This window comes from Plecotus auritus, assembly GCF_963455305.1.
Source record: "Plecotus auritus genome assembly, chromosome: 2".
In the NCBI taxonomy this organism is placed as follows: domain Eukaryota; kingdom Metazoa; phylum Chordata; class Mammalia; order Chiroptera; family Vespertilionidae; genus Plecotus; species Plecotus auritus.
In genome coordinates, this window is record NC_137771.1 from 169,027,462 (window position 1) to 169,047,287 (window position 19,826).

The 19,826-nt window shown below is 40.3% G+C and overlaps 1 protein-coding gene across 2 annotated transcripts in view; it reads left to right on the forward strand.

The window, feature by feature from the left end:
• Positions 1-307: 307 nt before the first annotated feature.
• The window catches only part of CASR (calcium sensing receptor), a gene marked incomplete at both ends in the record, with an annotated part of 29,175 nt that continues 9,656 nt past the window's right edge, over positions 308-19,826 (forward strand). For both annotated transcript variants that reach the window (XM_080655473.1, XM_080655474.1), the window contains 4 exons: positions 308-492; positions 2,105-2,411; positions 6,221-7,105; positions 16,138-16,368. In XM_080655473.1, the coding sequence (XP_080511599.1) occupies positions 308-492; positions 2,105-2,411; positions 6,221-7,105; positions 16,138-16,368 (1,608 nt within the window). The remainder of the gene's footprint in view (positions 493-2,104; positions 2,412-6,220; positions 7,106-16,137; positions 16,369-19,826) is intronic.

Here is a 19,826-nt window from a genome sequence, read left to right on the forward strand (position 1 = left end):
GCAGTCGTCATAACAAGATGGAGATTTAGGCTTAGTTGACTTCATTGTGTCTCTCTTTTCTCTTAGAAAGGATCACAGCAGTCCCTACATGATGTGGCTTCTAAAGATTCAAGGACCATCCACCTTACTGGTCTGCAATGGAAACGGCAGAAATGGAAATTCAAACACCACGATTTCCATTCTGTTATTAATCACTCTGTAGGCATGTGCCCCCGCCGCAAGGAGTGAACTGCACCAAGGGGGAAAGTTCTTGGGGCCCCCAAACTTCAGCACTTCTTGTCTCTCCCCCTGGAGAGGAAGCAGAACTATGGCGCTTTATAGCTGCTATGTGATCCTCTTGGCATTTACCTGGCACACTTCTGCCTATGGGCCTGACCAGCGAGCTCAGAAGAAAGGGGACATTATCCTTGGGGGACTCTTTCCTATTCATTTTGGAGTAGCAGCCAAAGATCAAGATCTAAAATCAAGGCCAGAGTCTGTGGAATGTATCAGGTAAGGGAAGAAGCCAAGTCAAAAATCTCTTCTCTTCTGGGTGGTTGGAAAAAAGCTGTACCAAACCCAAAACAATTCTTCAAACTTCATTTTCTCTTTTCAAAAATGGTGATTGGTAATCATGCTGAAATTTATTATCCTCCCACCCTGACTTTTTAAAGAAATTTTTCCAAAAGTATATCACCTTGCTTAACCTGGACATCAGAAACCATTACTGCACCCCAAGTCTTGACCCATCTTCTACGAGAGAACAGCACCTTCATTTTGAGATTTGCAACTTCCAAAAGTGATCCAGCACTTTTCCTTGGTCTTCCTAGTAGCTGAAAAATGAAAATGAAAAGTGGGATTATTCTAAGAAAAAACTGAATTTTTGTTTATGTGCTAATGAGCGCTCACAAATTAGATAACATTCTCACATTTTTCTTATGAATTCAGAGAAACTAAGTGCAGAATTTTACTGATCCTGATTATACCTTCACATAACACTTGTGGACAGGAACCCCTTTGCTGCACCCTGGTGGACAGAGTTGTGCATGTGCCACATGTATACCTAATTCAAGCAAGAAGCTTGATATTAAATAATATGTATTATATTAAGAAAGATAGCAAAATTAGCTTAACAGTACAGATGTTTTATGTAATCAAAAATTCCATAATATCTCTTCAGAACTTTGCAGATTTTAAACAAATAATTAAATAACAGAAACATAAAGAAAATGGATAAGAGAAAACATTAAAAGTTAGATCAGGACCTTTAGTACCCCAAACAATATAGTGGAGATTGTATTTCTCACCTCCTGTCATAGAGTTGAAGTAGTACAGCCCACAATGTAAAGGGAGAACCTGCAGAGTTGTTTTGGGCACAGATACACTGACTCAACACATTTTTGGAGCCTTGACTTTGAACCAAGCCTTTGGAGGATAAAACTATGTCACTGACCCTATTTCTCTGTGTTAATTTGCTTGATTTTTATTTAAAACAATGTCCTTTGAAAAGCAATCCATGCTCATTTTTTAAAAAAGAGGAAGTATAAATCAAAAGCACACAATTTTAAAACTCATATTCCACCACCCAGAAATAACCAATGTTTGTGAACAGCCTTCCTATGCATAATATTTGCTTATTTGTTTATTTACAAAAGTGAGGCCACTCATTTCCCTTTCCCCTTTGACCTCCAGGACTGTCATGGTCTAAATTTGTGAGTTTGCAAATCTGAGGTTATTCTTGGGCTCCTACATATTAAAATCCTAATCTATTTTTATTTTCCCAAGTCCTTTTTCCTTTTAAATCTTTATATTACCAAGGAACCTCAAATTCTTTGCTGGGTGAGTCAGATACAAATTATTAATTCTGTTACTAATAACAGTCTTCATTCTTATTATTCCCTAACTCTGTGAGGCACCATGCTGAGAACTGTGCATAATTGTCACCTGTTCCCAGCCACCCTATGAGGTCTATGTTATCCCCATTTACAGAGAGGACCTTGAGTCTCAAAGAACCCAACATCATGAAACCAAAAATTAACAGAGCCAACCCCGCTTTGCCCAGTCCTTACTCTAAAGTAGTTGACCAGAAAGCCTTCCATTTTATTCCATTTCTTCTTTCTTTCAGGTATAATTTTCGGGGGTTTCGCTGGTTACAAGCTATGATATTTGCCATAGAGGAAATAAACAGCAGCCCGGCCCTTCTTCCCAACATGACACTGGGATACCGGATATTCGACACTTGCAACACCGTTTCTAAAGCCTTGGAGGCCACCCTGAGTTTTGTGGCACAGAACAAAATTGATTCTTTGAACCTTGATGAGTTCTGCAACTGCTCACAGCACATCCCCTCTACCATTGCTGTGGTGGGGGCGACCGGCTCCGGCATCTCCACAGCCGTGGCAAACCTGCTGGGGCTCTTCTACATTCCCCAGGTATCCGGGCCTTCTTAGATGGGGCAATGTGGGCTGGGCTCAGGAGAACCTGCTTGGGGGACTGCCATACTAGCTGTCCAAATAGTTTGCTCTTTTCCTCTCTCTGGCTTTACATGGACACAAAAGTTCTTTTAATTACTTGGGACATTGGATCATGACCATTGGGGATTTTTGAGACCCTCAATGTCAACATCAACTAGACCTTCACAAGTCTTCCAAAATGTATTTAAATATACCTTATGTAACACTTTGTATATAACTTCTATTTATTTATTTGTATACCTTGCATAGAACTCCACCCCAACATGTTCAGTTCTTTATTTTCCACTCCATTCCTTTAGTAAATGTCCTTTCTTCTGCCTTTACTAAAAGGAATGAGACCATATGCGTTAATCAAGCCGTTCAAACCCCAAATATGTCCCTAATCCTACTCTACCTTAAACATCTCTTCCTCTCAACTATCTGGTTGGAAATTTAGCTCAGAGAGAAGCAAAGCATATTTTCTCACAAAACAAGAACTTGGTTGCACATTCTAGAAATGGAAAATATTCTATTCCATTCAACATCTATTTATAGAGTGTATATGAAGAAGCATCTCCACCCTGTAGAAAGTCAGCCTAGGTGGGGAGATGTCTGTATTTTCAGTGAATTGCACATTGACTGAAACATGTGCTTTGGTAAATGTTTGTTCAAAGTTGCATATTTTTTCACCAAAAAAAAAAAGACAGCAAACTTTAAATGTCATTTTATAACCTAATTTTTCTCCCTTAATACTATACAGCAAACCTTTTCTCATGCTAATATTTATAGATCTATGACATCATTTTATAATAGTGAAATATTGGAAACAACCTAAATGTCCATGGGTGGGAGAATCAGCTCAATTGTGATACATTCCTTATATCAATTTTTAATTAAATTATAAATCACATTTTTTAAATCAAATTTAATTTTTTTATGTCTAATATTTGAAATTTATAAATTCCTTTGATAAATTCACATTTCTATGTTGTGAGGTCCTTGTTTTGCTGAGTGATAGCCATTATCCCTTTACATATACGTGACAGCTGAGAAAGTCTAATCATCATTTCCCGAATCCTTACTTTCAGGGAATTAAAGGTATTTCCCATGGGGAAACCCTGGCTCTGTAACTTTTGTGCTAAAATGATCTAACAAAGTGAATGTGTTGGACAAAATGCAAATGTGTATCTTGTAAATTTTACATATGGTGCGGTATTATTTTCAATACACAGTTAAAGTAGATTGCTGTTATCTCATGTCCAGCTGGTATAAGATGTAATTGTCATTAATAAAGAACATGAAGGGAAAGATTTTAATTTTTTGTGATTTGGATGAAAGATAACGTTAACTTGAATTTGAATATTAGAAGTGCTGAGAAGACTACAGTGATTATCAGACAAACCAATGTAAGTGTATCTACAGTAGTGGTTCTCTGCCCTGGATGCATGTTGGAATCACTGGAGAGTTTTAAAAATACTGATTCCTGGGTCTTATTTCCCAGAAATCATGAGATGATATGAGATGCAGCTTGGGTGCTGGGAGTTTGGAAAGTTCCCCAGGCAATTTTATGTGCAGCAGAGTTGGGAACCACAGCTCTGCAGGGTGGGGTCAGTGGTATTTCTGTGCCACTCACGCCACCAAGTGGATGAAACTAGCAGACCAGCTAGCCTGTTCTAACCATAATAAGTTGTGGTCAGAACAGTTTAGTGAATCATCCACAAAATTCTCCCCTCTTATAATAATAAAAAAAAAAATTCTGTGTGTTTTTAAGGGGTTTTGCAGGGGGAGGGAGTACAGAGTGGTGTTTATCCCCACACTGGACAAATGTTATGAATGCATCCTTTAAGAGAAACATATACATGAGGGATATGTTTGTTTTTCAATTGTATTCCTTTAAAACCCTTTTGGCCAAATTTCAAAAATCAAGAAGTAAGCACTAATGAATGGATTTTAAAAATGCACAAGTAGGTTTTTCATTTGCAAAATCCTGATTTAGAAGCCTATTGGTTGGGTCTGCAAATAGAGCATCTCAACAAATTATTTAATCTCACTATCTGTCTCATTAACTTCCATAGTACAGCAAGCAGGGGCTTATTCTGATCAAAAACAATTTTTTTGTCAATTTCATATTATAACTTCCAAATTTAAAGTTCTTATTTAAAAAATATGCCGGCCCTTTAGCAAAATTGGTCCAGTTTTTCATAGACCAATGCCTTTTATATTTTGGTATAGAAATGATTCAATGATAAGAAGGAACATTTTAGAAAAATTCATTTTAAAAACACTGAACATAGGAAATTAATTGTTTTAGTTGGTGACAAATATTTTAAAAGGCATTCTCCAAAATTTCTTTAACTTCATATTTTTAAGAAATTTAAAAATCTCTCTAGAAAACTGGAGAACTAGTGATATTAACATCCCTCATTGCCTAGAAGAAATTCCATGAAGTATAAAAATGCTTTGTTCTTCAGAAGAAATGGTCCAATAACTTGGAACTTCCTAACTGGTGAGCCAGGACACACAGGAGTGCTACATGTGGGCCAAAGCCCGCCAAGATATTGATCCCCTCAAAGTTTTGGATGGCTAAGTCAGAGCACCCTCCACCAGGGCTGCTCAGCCTCTTCCATTAACCTCATTATCTGTGTTGGTCACAATGTTGGGGGTGGGGGGGGGGTTGGGAAGCTCTGTACTAACAAATGCTTTACATGATATTCAGATACTTCTGCAGGCAATGATCTTTTACCATCGAAGAAAAGGCTTTCTTCCCTTGTTGCCCTCCTCCCTCCCTTGCCCATGCTCAAATGTAGAATGGGCTATGTCTAAGAAAGTGGAAACACAGCAAGGCAGCTTTCCAGGGTTCCTTTTCAGCCTCTCTAGGTTTCAGGGACCCACCTAAAAGCCTGTCAATAGGCCTAGGCCATCACCTGAAATGAACAGAGGAAGGGGCTTTGGATGGTGACTGAACTCACTGAGAAGCCAGGAGGGGAAAGGATGAATTTCTGACTATATTTAATAATGTGTATCATTGTTATCGTGGTGCAGGGGAATTGAGCCTAATAGACCTAATGGCTAATTGAGCTTAAAAGATAAACAGTTCTTGGAAATGACTACAATTAAGGGTACTTTTATCTAAAGTACTGTGGGGAGGGAGAGGGGGAGAAGAGGGAGGAAAGAGAGTGAATAGCTAGAGACTAGAGATGGACAGGAAGAGAGAAACCAGGCAGACTAGGAAAGGGGAACCCCTTGGGGCTCCTCTGAAGAGACTTAGATTCATAACCCAAAGGGAACCTATACCTTTCAGAAGTGAGTCATGGAAAAAGTGTTCATCACAGTAAAGGGGGAGCTAAAATGTTCAGATCAGAACCTGGACCCAACAAGCAGAAGATGTGTACATGGGTATAGTGTAACCAATGAGGCAGTACCGAGGAGGTGAGGAGAAACAATGGAACAGTGCATAAACACTCTCCGTGAAAGAATAAATGGATCCTACTACTGTTGAGCTGACTTTATGGCCAGACCCATTTTTGAGGGTAGCATTGTGAAGACCCATCCCCTGCGAATTAGAATGCTCCCTAATAGACTGACTGACAGGTGCTTGGATGCTCACACTGGAGATTCTGTTTGTCCTCATCCTTTCATTGTGTCTACAGTGAAGAACATATTTGATAAATTATATTAATAAATGCTCAACAAGCCACCTCCACATAGCCTTGAGGCTCACCTAGCATCTCCCCCATTCATTCATTCATTCATTCATTCATTCATTCTGTGTTCTGTATTCTTTCCAGGTCAGTTATGCCTCCTCCAGCAGACTCCTCAGCAATAAGAATCAGTTCAAGTCCTTCCTCCGTACCATCCCGAATGATGAGCACCAGGCCACCGCCATGGCAGACATTATTGAGTATTTCCGCTGGAACTGGGTGGGCACCATTGCAGCTGATGATGACTATGGCCGGCCAGGGATTGAGAAATTCCGAGAAGAAGCTGAGGAGAGGGACATCTGCATTGACTTCAGTGAACTCATCTCCCAGTACTCTGATGAGGAAGAGATCCAGCAGGTAGTAGAGGTAATCCAGAATTCCACAGCCAAAGTCATTGTCGTCTTCTCTAGTGGCCCAGACCTTGAACCCCTCATCAAGGAGATCGTTCGGCGCAATATCACGGGCAGGATCTGGCTGGCCAGCGAGGCCTGGGCCAGCTCTTCTCTGATCGCCATGCCGGAGTACTTCCATGTGGTCGGAGGCACTATTGGATTTGGTCTGAAGGCCGGGCAGATCCCAGGCTTCCGGGAATTCTTGCAGAAAGTCCATCCCAGGAAATCTGCCCACAATGGTTTTGCCAAGGAGTTTTGGGAAGAAACATTTAACTGCCACCTCCAAGAAGGTGCTAAAGGACCATTACCCATGGACACCTTCCTGAAAGGTCAAGAAGAAAGTGGTGGCAGGATAAGCAACAGCTCCACTATCTTCCGACCTCTCTGTACAGGGGATGAGAACATTAGCAGTGTTGAGACCCCTTACATGGATTATACACACTTACGGATATCCTACAACGTCTACTTAGCCGTCTACTCCATTGCTCATGCCCTGCAAGATATATACACGTGCTTACCTGGGAAAGGGCTCTTCACCAACGGTTCCTGTGCTGACATCAAGAAGGTTGAGGCTTGGCAGGTACATCCTTCACTTAGATAGCAGTTCTCTGTGATAAAGGAGAGTTCAGCTGATCTGGGCAAGACAGATAAAATTGTTACCGCAAAACGACAAGATCCTAATAAGGTCACTAAATGTAACTTTGGATTCAAATTGCCTTTACAAATGTCTGAGTAACTGACTCTGAAAAATTGATAGTAATTTAATTTGATTATCTGTTTAAAGCCTTGGCTCAATTGTCCTTTAGCCTAGTGGTTCAGAATATCTACAGTATGGCCCCTAAAAGGTTTTTAATATCCTGGGACAGATTTAGTACTGAGGGGAGGATATTTTTCTAATGCTTTAATTTAGAGATACTGCTGTGAGTAACAAGTATTTTTTGAGTATCTATTACATTCCATATGCTAACAGACATAAAACTAGTGTTACTGTGCATAGTCACCACTTTGCCATTATATTACTCAAAATATAATGTACTAAACCACCCAATAGACCATTTAAGCTTAGGACACAAGCAAGTCAACGGTACAGATAAAGCTTGCCTTAAAAGGATTTGATATTGGATATTTCAAAAAAGAAGCACTGAAATAGTTACAATAGAAAATAATCAGAACTTAAGTGGAATTCCAATACTCATTCTGGTTTAGTCTAGTTTTGCATTTTTAAATTACATGTAGGAGAGACATCATAATCTTTTAATTTCATAGAACTTATGAAGATAAGTCTGACCTGATTTACATCTTGCATAGCTATTCATGTCTTGCATATGTATCTTGATTTGTATTTTTTGAAGTATAGTTGGTATACAATATTATATTAGTTTCAAGTGTACAATATAGTGATTCAACATGTACCTACCTTACAATGTGATCACCACACTAAGTCTAGTAATAATCTGTCCCTGTGTAACCTTGCCACAATATTATTGACAATATTCCCCTTAACTTTTTTACCCATCCCCTCACTTCGCCTCCCCTCTGACAACCATCATTTTGATCTCTGTTTCTATGAGTCCATTTCTATTGCATTGTCTTTGATTGGTTGGTTTTATGTGTTTTTTAGATTCCACATATAAGTGAAACCATACTAATTTGTCTTTGCTGCCTGACTCATTTCACTTTGCATAATGTCCTCTAGGTCCATCCATATTGTTGCAAATGGCAAGATTTCATTCTTTTTATTGCTGAGTAATATTCCATTATATATAATTATATAAGACATCTTTATTTGAAGAAAACAAAAACAGTAATTCAAAATGATATATGCACTTCTATGCTCATTGTAGCATTATTTATAATAGCCAAGATATGGAAGCAACCTGGGTGTCCATTGATAGATAAATGTAGCTTGATTTTTAGATGGTGGTGGGATTGAACTTGCAACCCAGATACATGCTCTTGACCATGAATCAACCTGAGACCCTTTGGTGCTCGGGCCAACATGCTAACCACTTAGCAACACCAGCCAGGACCACCCTAGGTTCTTTTGAAGATGAAATGAGATGATGTATGTGAAAGCAATTTGTAAATTCTAAATTCTAAACAGATGGTGGTTATTTGGTGTGTGTTTTTTAATATATTTTTATTTATTTCAGAAAGGAAGGAAGAGGAAGAGAGAGATAGAAACATCCATGATAAGAGAGAATAATGGTGGATTGGCTGCCTCCTGCAAGTCCCCCACTGGAGATAGATCCCACAACCCGGCATGTGCCCTTGACCAGAATCGAACCTGGGACCTTTCAGTTCGCAGGCCGACGCTCTATCCACTGAGCCAAACCGACTAGGGCTAGATGGTGGTTATTATAGTAGGATTTCAATATGTCGCTAATTAATCAATTAGGAAAAAAACAGTAAAGTAGCTTTGTACACAGAACCAAATCACCATAGACCCTTTGGAAAAGATACTGAGACACAAAGAATGTACAACCTGTGTCACTCATTTTAAGAGATTCTCAGGGGATAAGGAGTGACTGTCGAAGCTTGGCAGAATGAGTCAGGACATGCAAGATTTTAGTTGTTCTTGTGTGGGAAATATCTCACTCAGACATCATTGTTGGCTGAAGTTTCTAATCTCTATGAGGTCCTTAAAGTTTCCTTCCTTGCACTGCACACATCCCCGTCCCCAATCCTGTCAAAGAAAGAGGAGCTTTAATGAAGGTCAAAGACCAAAAAGAATTCAGAGCCACGACTCTAAGTTGTAGAGTTTTAAGAAGAAGAAATAAATAGACAATCTTTGAGTAAATACTAGTGTCTTTTCTCTCTTCCCTTGCATGTCCCCTGGAAAGAGGAACCCAGCTTTTGAAAGCCTGCAGAGCCAGGGTGGGGTTGAAGGGAAAGACACTTCCAGTGGGTACTTTGACATTCTGCTCTTCAGTGAATCCTCTCCCAGACAAGGATAGAAGACCCAGATGGTCAAGATCAAAGCTTGGATATACGAGAAAAAAGCCAAGAATCAGGCTATAGTCAAAATATGAACTCTTAGTGGCATGCTATAGAAAATACAAACCAACAGGCTTAAACAAAAGAAGGAACATTATTAGTAGCTCATAATACTTAAAAAATCAGAAGTACAACTAGATGCTTTCATCTCCATGTCTCTCTTCCTTAATCCTCAGGATTAACAACAGTTTCAGGTTCATAAAATCCTTGCTGCTAAGCTCTCCTTACTTCCCAGGATCTTCTGTAGAAGTCCCAAAATCCACATTGATTGGCCAGTCCAGGGCCACATATTCATCCCTGAAGCTAGAACTTCATAGACTGAGAGTAAGGCAGGGAATAGATCCTCCAGGTTAAATCAGGATGCTATTACGAAAAGAAGGTGGAAAGAGAAGCAAAACAGCCAAAATAAAGTGTTCTCTACACAGACACCTCAGCTGACCCTAGTACAGGTAAATATGTGGCCTCCTGACTCACATACAATCTGGTGCAATTCATCCAGGAGAGGAAACAGGAAAATAAGGCCAGACCTCTAAAGAGGAATAACAGGTGGGCACTGGCCAAAATGTCCTGTGCTGTAAGTCTCCTTTGAACCTCAGGATTCCGGGCAGTTGGGTGGACATTCTGGAATTTAAGATCTTGGCCATGTGTCTATCAGAAGATGGACCAGCAATGATTCACACTCATTATTAAGACCTACATGGAGCCCTGGCCAGCTTGGCTCAGTGGATAGAGCGTCGGCCTGCGGACTGGGGGGTCCCGGGTTTAATTCCGGCCAAGGGCACATGCCTGGGTTGCGGGCTCGATCCCCAGTGGGGGCGTGCAGGAGGCAGCTGATCAATGATTCTCATCATTGATGTTTCTATCTCTCTCTCCTTCTCCCTTCCTCTCTGAAATCAATAAAGAAATATAAAAAATAAAAATTAAAATTAAAAAAACACAAGACCTACATGGAAACCTGTCACCCATACAATCTATACAGTCTAATCCAAGAATCTCAGCCTGGAATTCCACCTTCTCTCAATTGTCTTATAAGCCAACCATTCTGGCACCTTCCCACAAAACACTAATTACTTTTTGGCATAGAATTTTTGCTTAGATACTATCCCACACCCAAAGAGCCATAGTTGTTGTCTATGATTGTCCACAGCAAACTTTTAACTCTTTTTCAAAATATGCTTTCTCCTGAAAGTTTTTTCAAGTCATATCCCCACCACCACCCACACATACACAAATACACACACACTTTCTGACCATTCTTTCTTCCTCATTTTTGCCATTTATACACTTAGCTTAAGCTTCCACAGCTCTTCAGTTGACTGAAATAGTTAGGTCAATTACAATTTTCTTTTGTTGACCATTTCCACCACCACCACCCCTAAAATTTATCAATCAACTAACTCACATGCCTCAAAAGTAATACTAATAGGTAATAATTTATGAGCATACAACACACATTTGCCTCCTGACCTCCACGGAGACCTCCCCCACCCCCCACCTTCCTCACGCTGCTCATCAGCTCTCTCTTCACTGTGATTCCCCCATTATACTACTCTAAGCTTCATGGGGGCAGGAACCACATTTGTATTGTTCAGCACTATATTTCAGAACACCTGGCACCTGAATATGTGTAGAATAAAGGAATGAATGAGTAACAGTCTAGTTGATTTGACCTGACAACACTACCTAGAGTCCTTTGCAGAGAATTGTTCAACCCTGAATCAAGCACTGGCCAGGGTATTCTAAGCTGTGATTGGAAGAACCTGGGGCACATGCCCAACAATCAAGTTTGAATGGGACATCATGTAAGTAAGTATGGAATTGCCTTCTTCCTCAGTCAGCATGACTGTGCACAAGACATGCTTCCTACTTTCCTCCACCATACACAAACCACTCAGTAGACCAAAAAAACAGACATGCACGATGACAGGACCATAGTAATAACAAGCCAAACAAAACTGATCTTTCCAGGAATTGGTGCTGTTGGGGTTTGGGAGAGGGGAAGTGAATTGAGGTGAGAGCCAAAGGAGATGCAAAAGATGAAGCCAGAAAATAAGGCTGAGGTTAGAGAAGGGAATTGGTCAAGGATTTTCCCTACTCTCTTAGCACAGGAAGTGGGCAAGAAGCAATAGGATCCTTATCTGTGTGAACTCTCCCTCTTAGTCCATGTGAATGGGGTGCTTTGTGCATCTTGTGCCACTGTCCCTCTGTGCTGGGAAGTGATGCCAAGAGTAGAGGGGGTGGGTAAATCATTGATTATTAGAGGACAAGGTGAAATTTTTAACTCGAAAAATTCAACACTCATATGATTTTATTTATACCCCTCCTGTGAGGATGAAACACTATTCAGGTTAGGGTTTGAAGTAAAGAAGAAAATAAAAGATATCATTCAAGTTGGGCCTTGAAGGCTGGATAGGATTTGTAGAAAGGATCTGTTCCTTGGAGAAAATGTAAACTGCAAAGGCAAACACACCCAACAATGAAGATGAATCACAAAAACATTATGGTACATGGAAAATATTCAGACCAAATACATACTGTGTATTCCATTTATACGATATTCTACCTCTAATGATAGAAAAGAGATCGGCGGTGGGATTAATTTGGAAGGGACATCAGGGTGCCTTTGGGAGTGATGGTAGTTGCAGTTACACAGGCAAATACATTTGCCAAAACTCAGAACTATACTCTTAAAATGGGTGTATTTTATTCTATGTAACTTGATTAAAAACACAAAACAATGGAAAGTCCCATGGGCGGGAAAGTACAGGCCTTTCATGGAGATCTGGATGTCACTCCGTTTCTACCCTTTTTCTATTATGGCCTCTTGTGTTGCCACAGCATTATACATGTCTCCACCTCCTACTTCTAAAATATGTCCATTTTCTCAACCTCAGTTTTATACTAGTAAACCTATTGTAACTAGGGATAGACAACTTAATAGCTACTGTCTACTCTGACTCCTACACCTACGTAGTAGTATATAGTGAAATGGTTAAGAGTTTGGACTCTAGAACCAGACTAACTGGATTTAAATCCCAGTTGCTACCTAATAACTTTATGACCTTGGGAAGTCATTTAATGTGTCTCAATTTCTTCACCTGAAAAAAAATGGAGATATGAAACAAATTTATTATGAGAATAACATTAGTTGATATGTATAAGGTACTTAGTATACTGTGTATATATAGTAAGTTAGTTGATATGTATAAGGTACTTAGGATACTGCGTATATATAGTACGTGTTCAGTAAATATTAGTCTGGAGTATTATTCTTTTGTAGGTGAGGAAAGTAAGACTCAGAAAAGCCAAAATGACTTGCCCAAAGTCATATTTAGCCCAGTGGTCGGCAAACTCATTAGTCAACAGAGCCAAATATCAACAGTACAACGACTGAAATTTCTTTTGAGAGCCAAATTTTTTAAACTTAAACTTATTCTAACGCCTCTTCTTCAAAATAGACTTGCCCAGGCCGTGGTATTTTGTGGAAGAGCCACACTCAAGGGGCCAAAGAGCCGCATGTGGCTCAAGAGCTGCAGTTTGCCGACCACTGATTTAGCCAATAATGAGAAAGGCAACATCTGCCATTGGCATTCTTTCTCTGAGGAGGCCAAGGTAACTGTTAAAAGAACCATGTGCCCAGTTGTCCCTCTGGGCACATGCTTTCTAGCTCCTGAGAGCCTAGTCAGCTGAAGACATTGATCCATAGCTGTTAATCTTCTGGTGTACTGCTGTCATCATTCTTACATGGAACAGTTGTTTTTTTGGACTTACCCTTCTCTTCAGATAATGCTCAGCTGTTACTAAAACATTATTGCACTACTAGAGGCCCAGTGCACAAAATTTGTGCACTCACAGGGGCGGTGGTCCCTCAACCTGGCCTGCACCCTCTCACAGTCCGGGAGCCACCGGAGGATGTCTGACTGCCGGCTTAGGCCCGCTGCACTCACCAGCCGTGAGCCCCAATTCTGGCTCTTGCATTGAGCATCTGCCTCCTGGTGGTCAGTGTGCGTCATAGTGACAGGTTGTTCTGCTGTTTGGTCTATTTGCATATTAGCCTTTTATTATATAGGATGGTGATTCCAACTCCCCTTTCCCTCAACAGAGTGGTGGAAGTTTTATAAGTTTATTCCACATTTTGAGTGTTTACTGAAAATTAAATGTGTGCTTATAATAAAAAATTCAACATGTAGCCCTAACAGTTTTGCTCAGTGGATAGAGCGTCTGCCTGTGGACTGAGGAAGCGTCCCAGGTTCGATTCCAGTCAAGGGAGCACGTACCTTGGTTGCTGATTTGATCCCCAATAGGGGGCATGCAGGAGGCAGCTGATTGATGTTTTTCTCTCATCAATGTTTCTAACTCTCTATCCCTCTTCCTTCCTCTCTGTAAAAATCAGTAAAATATTTATATATTTTTTTAAATTTGACATGTAAAATGTGATATTTAGCTGTAGCTTTCTTAAAAGATCACAAAGGAAATATTTCCCCCAAAAAAATCCAAGACTTCTGTTTTTCTTTTATAAAGAGAAAGTTAACATTTTGTCCTGTGAAAACCACAATTCTTATGATATGTCTACCCTACCACTATTAAGTAAAATCTTTTTGCACATTTTAAAACAAATTCTACTAATATTTCCCTGTTTGCCTGTTTGTTTCTTTGTCTTAATCTGGAAGGTTATTTTTCTTTTTAAATCAGAACACAAGAACATTGATTATAGTTATAGCTCAGAGGGAGAAATTGCACTTGCCCTTTATCCTATACTATAGTTTTCAGTAATTTGCTTTTCAATATACTAGTATAGGTTTAAGTTCAACCAATTACGTAAGAGCCATAAATTCTATGGTCACAATTTTCTAAAAAGTGAATCCTATGTCTTTTCACTTTATCTGAAAGTTCTTTTGTTTGTTTGTTTTTGTTTGAGTGTAGAACTTAGATCTTTATGTTTTTATCCAAAATCAGCCTGATCCAGTTTAGTTGCCCTGGTTAAAACTTCCAGTACAGCCACAGTGGAACAGACATTCTTGTCTTGTTCATGATCTTAGGGGGACAGCAGTCAGTCTTTTTTTTTTTTTTTTTAATAAAGTTTGATTGATTTCAGAGAGGAAGGGAGAAGGAGAGATGTAAAATGGAGATATGAAACATAAATTTATTATGAGAATGATGAGAGAGAATCATTGATTGGCTGTCTCCTGCACACCCTCTACTGGGGATTCAGCCCGCAACCTGAGCATGTGCCCTTGATCGAAATCAAACCCAAGACCCTTCAGTCCGCAGGCCGATGCTCTATCCACAGGCCAATGCTCTATCCACTGACAAGCTAGGGCAGCAGCCAGTCTTTTACAATTAAGTATGATGTTACTAATGTAGGTTTTTCATAGATGTCCTTTATAGCATTGAGGAAGTTCCCTTTTATTCTTAGATTGCTGTGAGTTTTTATCTGGGATGGAGGTTGGAGGTTATAAACATGTTTTCTGTAACAATGGAGATGATCACATGGTTTCTCTTTTGTAGCATGTTAATGTAGTCAAATGTTAAACTAACTTTGCATTCCTGGGATAAACTCTATTTGGTCACAGTGTATTTTCCTTTTTGTAGATAGCTAGATTTGATTTGAAATACAGTGGAAGTTAATACCCCTACACTCAGAGGCTGGATCATGCCTTACTCTTTCTTGGTGCCTCAGTGACCCTTAGCACTGGGTAGATCCCACATGAAAGACAAGCTGCTGAGTGCCCACTGCCTCCTCTTGACCCATGTCAGGGGCACTCAGGAAGCAGAGCCAGGAGCCTAATGATGCTTCTGTAGAGCATACCCAGTAAGAGCACAGGCTTTGCACCCCTTGCTAGCTGTATGGCACTGAAAAGATACTTTTGTTTTCTGTGTCTCAGTTTCCCCAAAAATAAAATGGGGTAATAGTACTATTTGTTGTGAAGATCTGATTAGGTAATAAATATAAATTATTTAGCATTGTTCCCCAAAGGGAATAAAATGACTAGGAAGGTTTAGTGATTATTATCATTACTTTTTTTGTACAAGGGCTTTGTGACCCATAAGACCCTGTAAAAATAAGGGATCGGCCATAATTATTACAATAGGTCTCCACCCACAGCCTCATTTATTTCTTCCTCTCACTTCCCTCTCTTTGAGTTTGGTGTCAAGACTTCCACAAAAGCAGTAACGTAGAGAAAGATGGTGCAGACCATAAGGGCACTTAGTGCCTCACTCCTTCCCCACAGCCCATCTCAAAAAACACCAAGAATGGCTCTGGCTTACAAACCGATCCCTCCTGGGGCACCACCACATGATAATGCACCTGTAGAAGTCTTGTCTTGGTCTTTGGTGAGATATATCTCCTTTCCTTCCCTAATTTCAAGAAAGTCTTTCCTACCCCAAGTACAATTTAAGCACCACGTAAAGCCCCTAGCTTACCAGGGCTGCTGCTAACACATGAAGTACCCCAGTATAAATTAGAAAAAGGGGCCTCTTTCTCAAGTCATGTTCCTTCCACTTTGTTAGATCAAGATCGTTTACTGTCCTTGCACTGTGCAAAAACCTACATAACCATATGTGGCAGCCCTGTGGCTTGTACTCAGAATATTCATCTCTGTTCCTCTTTAGGTCCTGAAGCATCTACGTCACCTAAACTTTACCAACAATATGGGGGAACAGGTGACTTTTGATGAATGTGGTGACTTGGTGGGGAACTATTCCATCATCAACTGGCACCTCTCTCCAGAGGATGGTTCCATTGTGTTTAAGGAAGTTGGATATTACAACGTCTATGCCAAGAAAGGAGAACGGCTCTTCATCAATGAGAAGAAAATCCTGTGGAGTGGGTTCTCCAGAGAGGTATGTGCTGCCCGTCTGAACACCAGATGCCTCCACCATGGCAGGAAATGTGCTGGGCTTTGGAGGGCCTTGTACTGTTCACCACTGGACTTCCAGAATGAGTCCACTTCCCTCAGCTCACTCACTCTGCATCGCCAGGGCTCCCCGTGAAATCCATGAGTGTTTAGTGTACAGCAGAGAATCCTTGGAACCTGAGCCCCATGCTTATTATTTTAAAACAATTTTATTCTTTACAAAGCTGAGTCCCTGGCTGGTAATAGTTTCCTCAACTAAAACTTTCTCCAACCAGAGCAAACTATTTAAGCAAACATAAACATCACTCAAGGCAGGGCCTGGATAATTAATTCACTAAGAGGTAGTTCCCTATGATTCAAACATCTCAGGGCCGCTGACTTATCAACCAAAATGGCCATTTATTTTTCTCCTTGGGAGATCTGCAACACATAGGAGGATGTTTGTGACCATGATCAGGGTCCTCCTCCCTTGAGTATCACTGCATCTAGACGCCTGATTAATAACCAGAAGCCCATCACCCAGTGAATATGCTCTCCAGGAAAAGACACATGATATGCTAAAATGATGAACATTCTGTGATGGTTGAGTCCCAGAATGTAATAGGCTACTGAGGACCCAGGTCCTCTGTAGAAACAAATCCTGGACAAGAGTTAAATCCTCTTTAACTCTCCCAAGATGCCTGGATGAAACCCACTACATTACTCTTTGTGTTTGCCTTTCTAGTGTCACTACTTTATAAAACGTGACCAAAGATTCAACTTCTTCTTTTACCAAATGCTCCTTAGGTTGGTTGGTGGGTTTCTGATCAGATGCTATAATTTTATTGGTTCCCAATACGTAGGATAGTTATCCATGCAAAGGTCTACTATAGATAGTGAAGCTTATCCACAGTGTGCGAGTCATTGCTAGCCTCTACCTCAGAGAATGGATTCTCAATTTTAAACATGTCACAGAGATTTGGGGCTTTCAGAGATTATACAATTCTGTCCACTAATTATACCCTTGTCTAAATTATCACAAGTTTCAACTGACTGTAATCTAAATTGATCAGCTATACTATCACTGATTCCCTGCTGTTAAATCACCGAGGTTATCTTTTACCTCCATTAATGTACATAATTGATTGTCTCTAATAGGTGTATGTCTCATCTCCCTTCCTGCATGGAAGCTATTTCCTGTATAGTTCTCTATAACCTATAACAGCCTGTGCACACTGTGGGTTTAAACACTGGAAAATGAATAACAAGGAATCTTCATGAACTCAGTCACTTCTGAGTAGCAACTACTTCCTGAGGTAGTTGACAGAGTTATAAATTAAATCTAATTTTTCCACAGAAATGTTACTTCAAACTTAGTACACATAGGTACTCAACAAATATTAGGGTCTAATCCACTTTTTTCTGCATTTTTTAATAGAAATGACCACAAAAATGCCCTCTATATTTACCTATAAACAATGTATTAATAATTTCCCTACATAGCTCACAAAGTTGTTAATGAAATCAAAGATATAAAAATTAATAATGCAAACTGTTATTAATATAGCATTTATGTATATAAAAGCCCAGTGTCCTTGATGGCAGAATGACCAGAACGACTGGTCACTATGATGTGCACTGACCACCAGGGGCAGACACTCAACACAGGAGCTACCCCCTGGTGGTCAGTGCGCTCCCACAGGGGGAGTGCTGCTCAACCAGAAGCCGGGCTCATGGCTGGCTAGCGCAGCGGTGGTGGGAGCCTCCAGAATTTAAAAATTTCCCAGTCTCAACTAAGTATGGGCACATGACTAAATCCTGCAGAATGGGATGCAAGTGGCAGTGTTACGTGATGGAATCTGGGAACCTTCTTTTAAGAAAGTGCTTGCAAGAATCCTTTGCTCTCTTCTTCATCTTTTCCTTGATCCTGCTTCCTAGAAACCAGATGCCCAGCAGGTAGCAGCTAGACTTGGTGTACACTGGGATTTTTGCTGAGTAGCCTCAGACCTTGCGCTGGCATGGAGATTGAACCTATATAAATCTGGTGAACACCATTCACCCTACCTGGTGACTCACTGAGAACTTACCTCATGCAACTCAAGTACCACCGGAGACTCTTTTAGTAACTGAGCCTAATAGGCAGCCAGCAGGTGGAGGCGGGCAGAAATGGACCTAGGAGTCCCTTAGGCCTTTTTGCTGACGTGTCCCCAGAGTTGGTGCTGGTGGAATTCTGCCTTTGTTCACAGCTTGGTCCTTCCCACACACATTCAGGCCCAGCAGAGGCAGACACAAAGTGACAGGTAGCTCAAGACCAGTCATAGGCAGTGTCTGATATTGACCTGCACCAGAGTTCCTCCTAAGAGACCCCAGAACCAACACACCCAGTGGCCAACTTCAGACAATATCAAGGCAGGATCCAATTAGTTTCACAAGTGGCATATCCAAAGGGAGATCTCAGCAGGCACCAGAACCTGCTGAAGCAAATTTTGCTTAGTGTGGTCAGTACCTACACAGCAACTCATACACTGTGCTCAAGGTTGAACCTCACAGCCAGCCAGCTTGAGGGCTGAACCCACCCACAAATGGGCCAATAGCAATAAAGACTCAATTACAACAGGGGGGCTTACATAATCCACATAAGGAACATTCCTAGAGCACTCAACTCAGGTTATCAAGGAGACTGCACCACTAGATCCCACAGGACACATATTATATAAGGACACCCTACCAATACTGGAAGACATAGCATATCTACTTAATACATAGAAACAAATACAAAAAGGCAGCCAAAATGGGAAGACAAAGAAACATGCCCCAAATGAAAGAATAGGAGAAATCTCCAGGAAAAAAAGGGGGCTAAATGAAATGGAGGCAAGCAATTTACCAGATATACAGTTCAAAAACATGGTTATAAGTATGCTTAAGAAACTGAGTAAGAACTACAAGGAACTTATGAGAACTACAATAGCATTAAAACAGCCATAGAAACCATTAAAAAAAAAGTCAGAAATGAAGAATACAGTATCTGAAGTGAAGAAATCACTGTAAGAAATAAATAGTAGGTTGGATGAAGCAGAGGATCAAATCAGCAATTTGGAAGACAAGGTAGCAGAAAACACCCAATTGGAGCAGCAAAAAGAAAAAAGAATACAAACATATGAGGATAATTTAAGGGACCTTTGAGACAACATGAAATATAACAATATCTGCATCATATGAGTACCAGAAGGAAAAGAAAAAAAACAACAGATCAAGAGCCTACTTGAAGACATAATAGCTGAAAATTCCCTAAACTGGTGAAGGGAAAAGACACACAAGTCCAGAAAGTGCAGAGAGACCTAAACAAAATGAACTCAAAGAGGCCCATACCAAGACACATCATAATTAAAATGGCAAAGTTTAAAGACAAAGAGAGAATCTTAAAAGCAGCAAGAAAAAACAAAACAAAACAGTGAATTACCTACA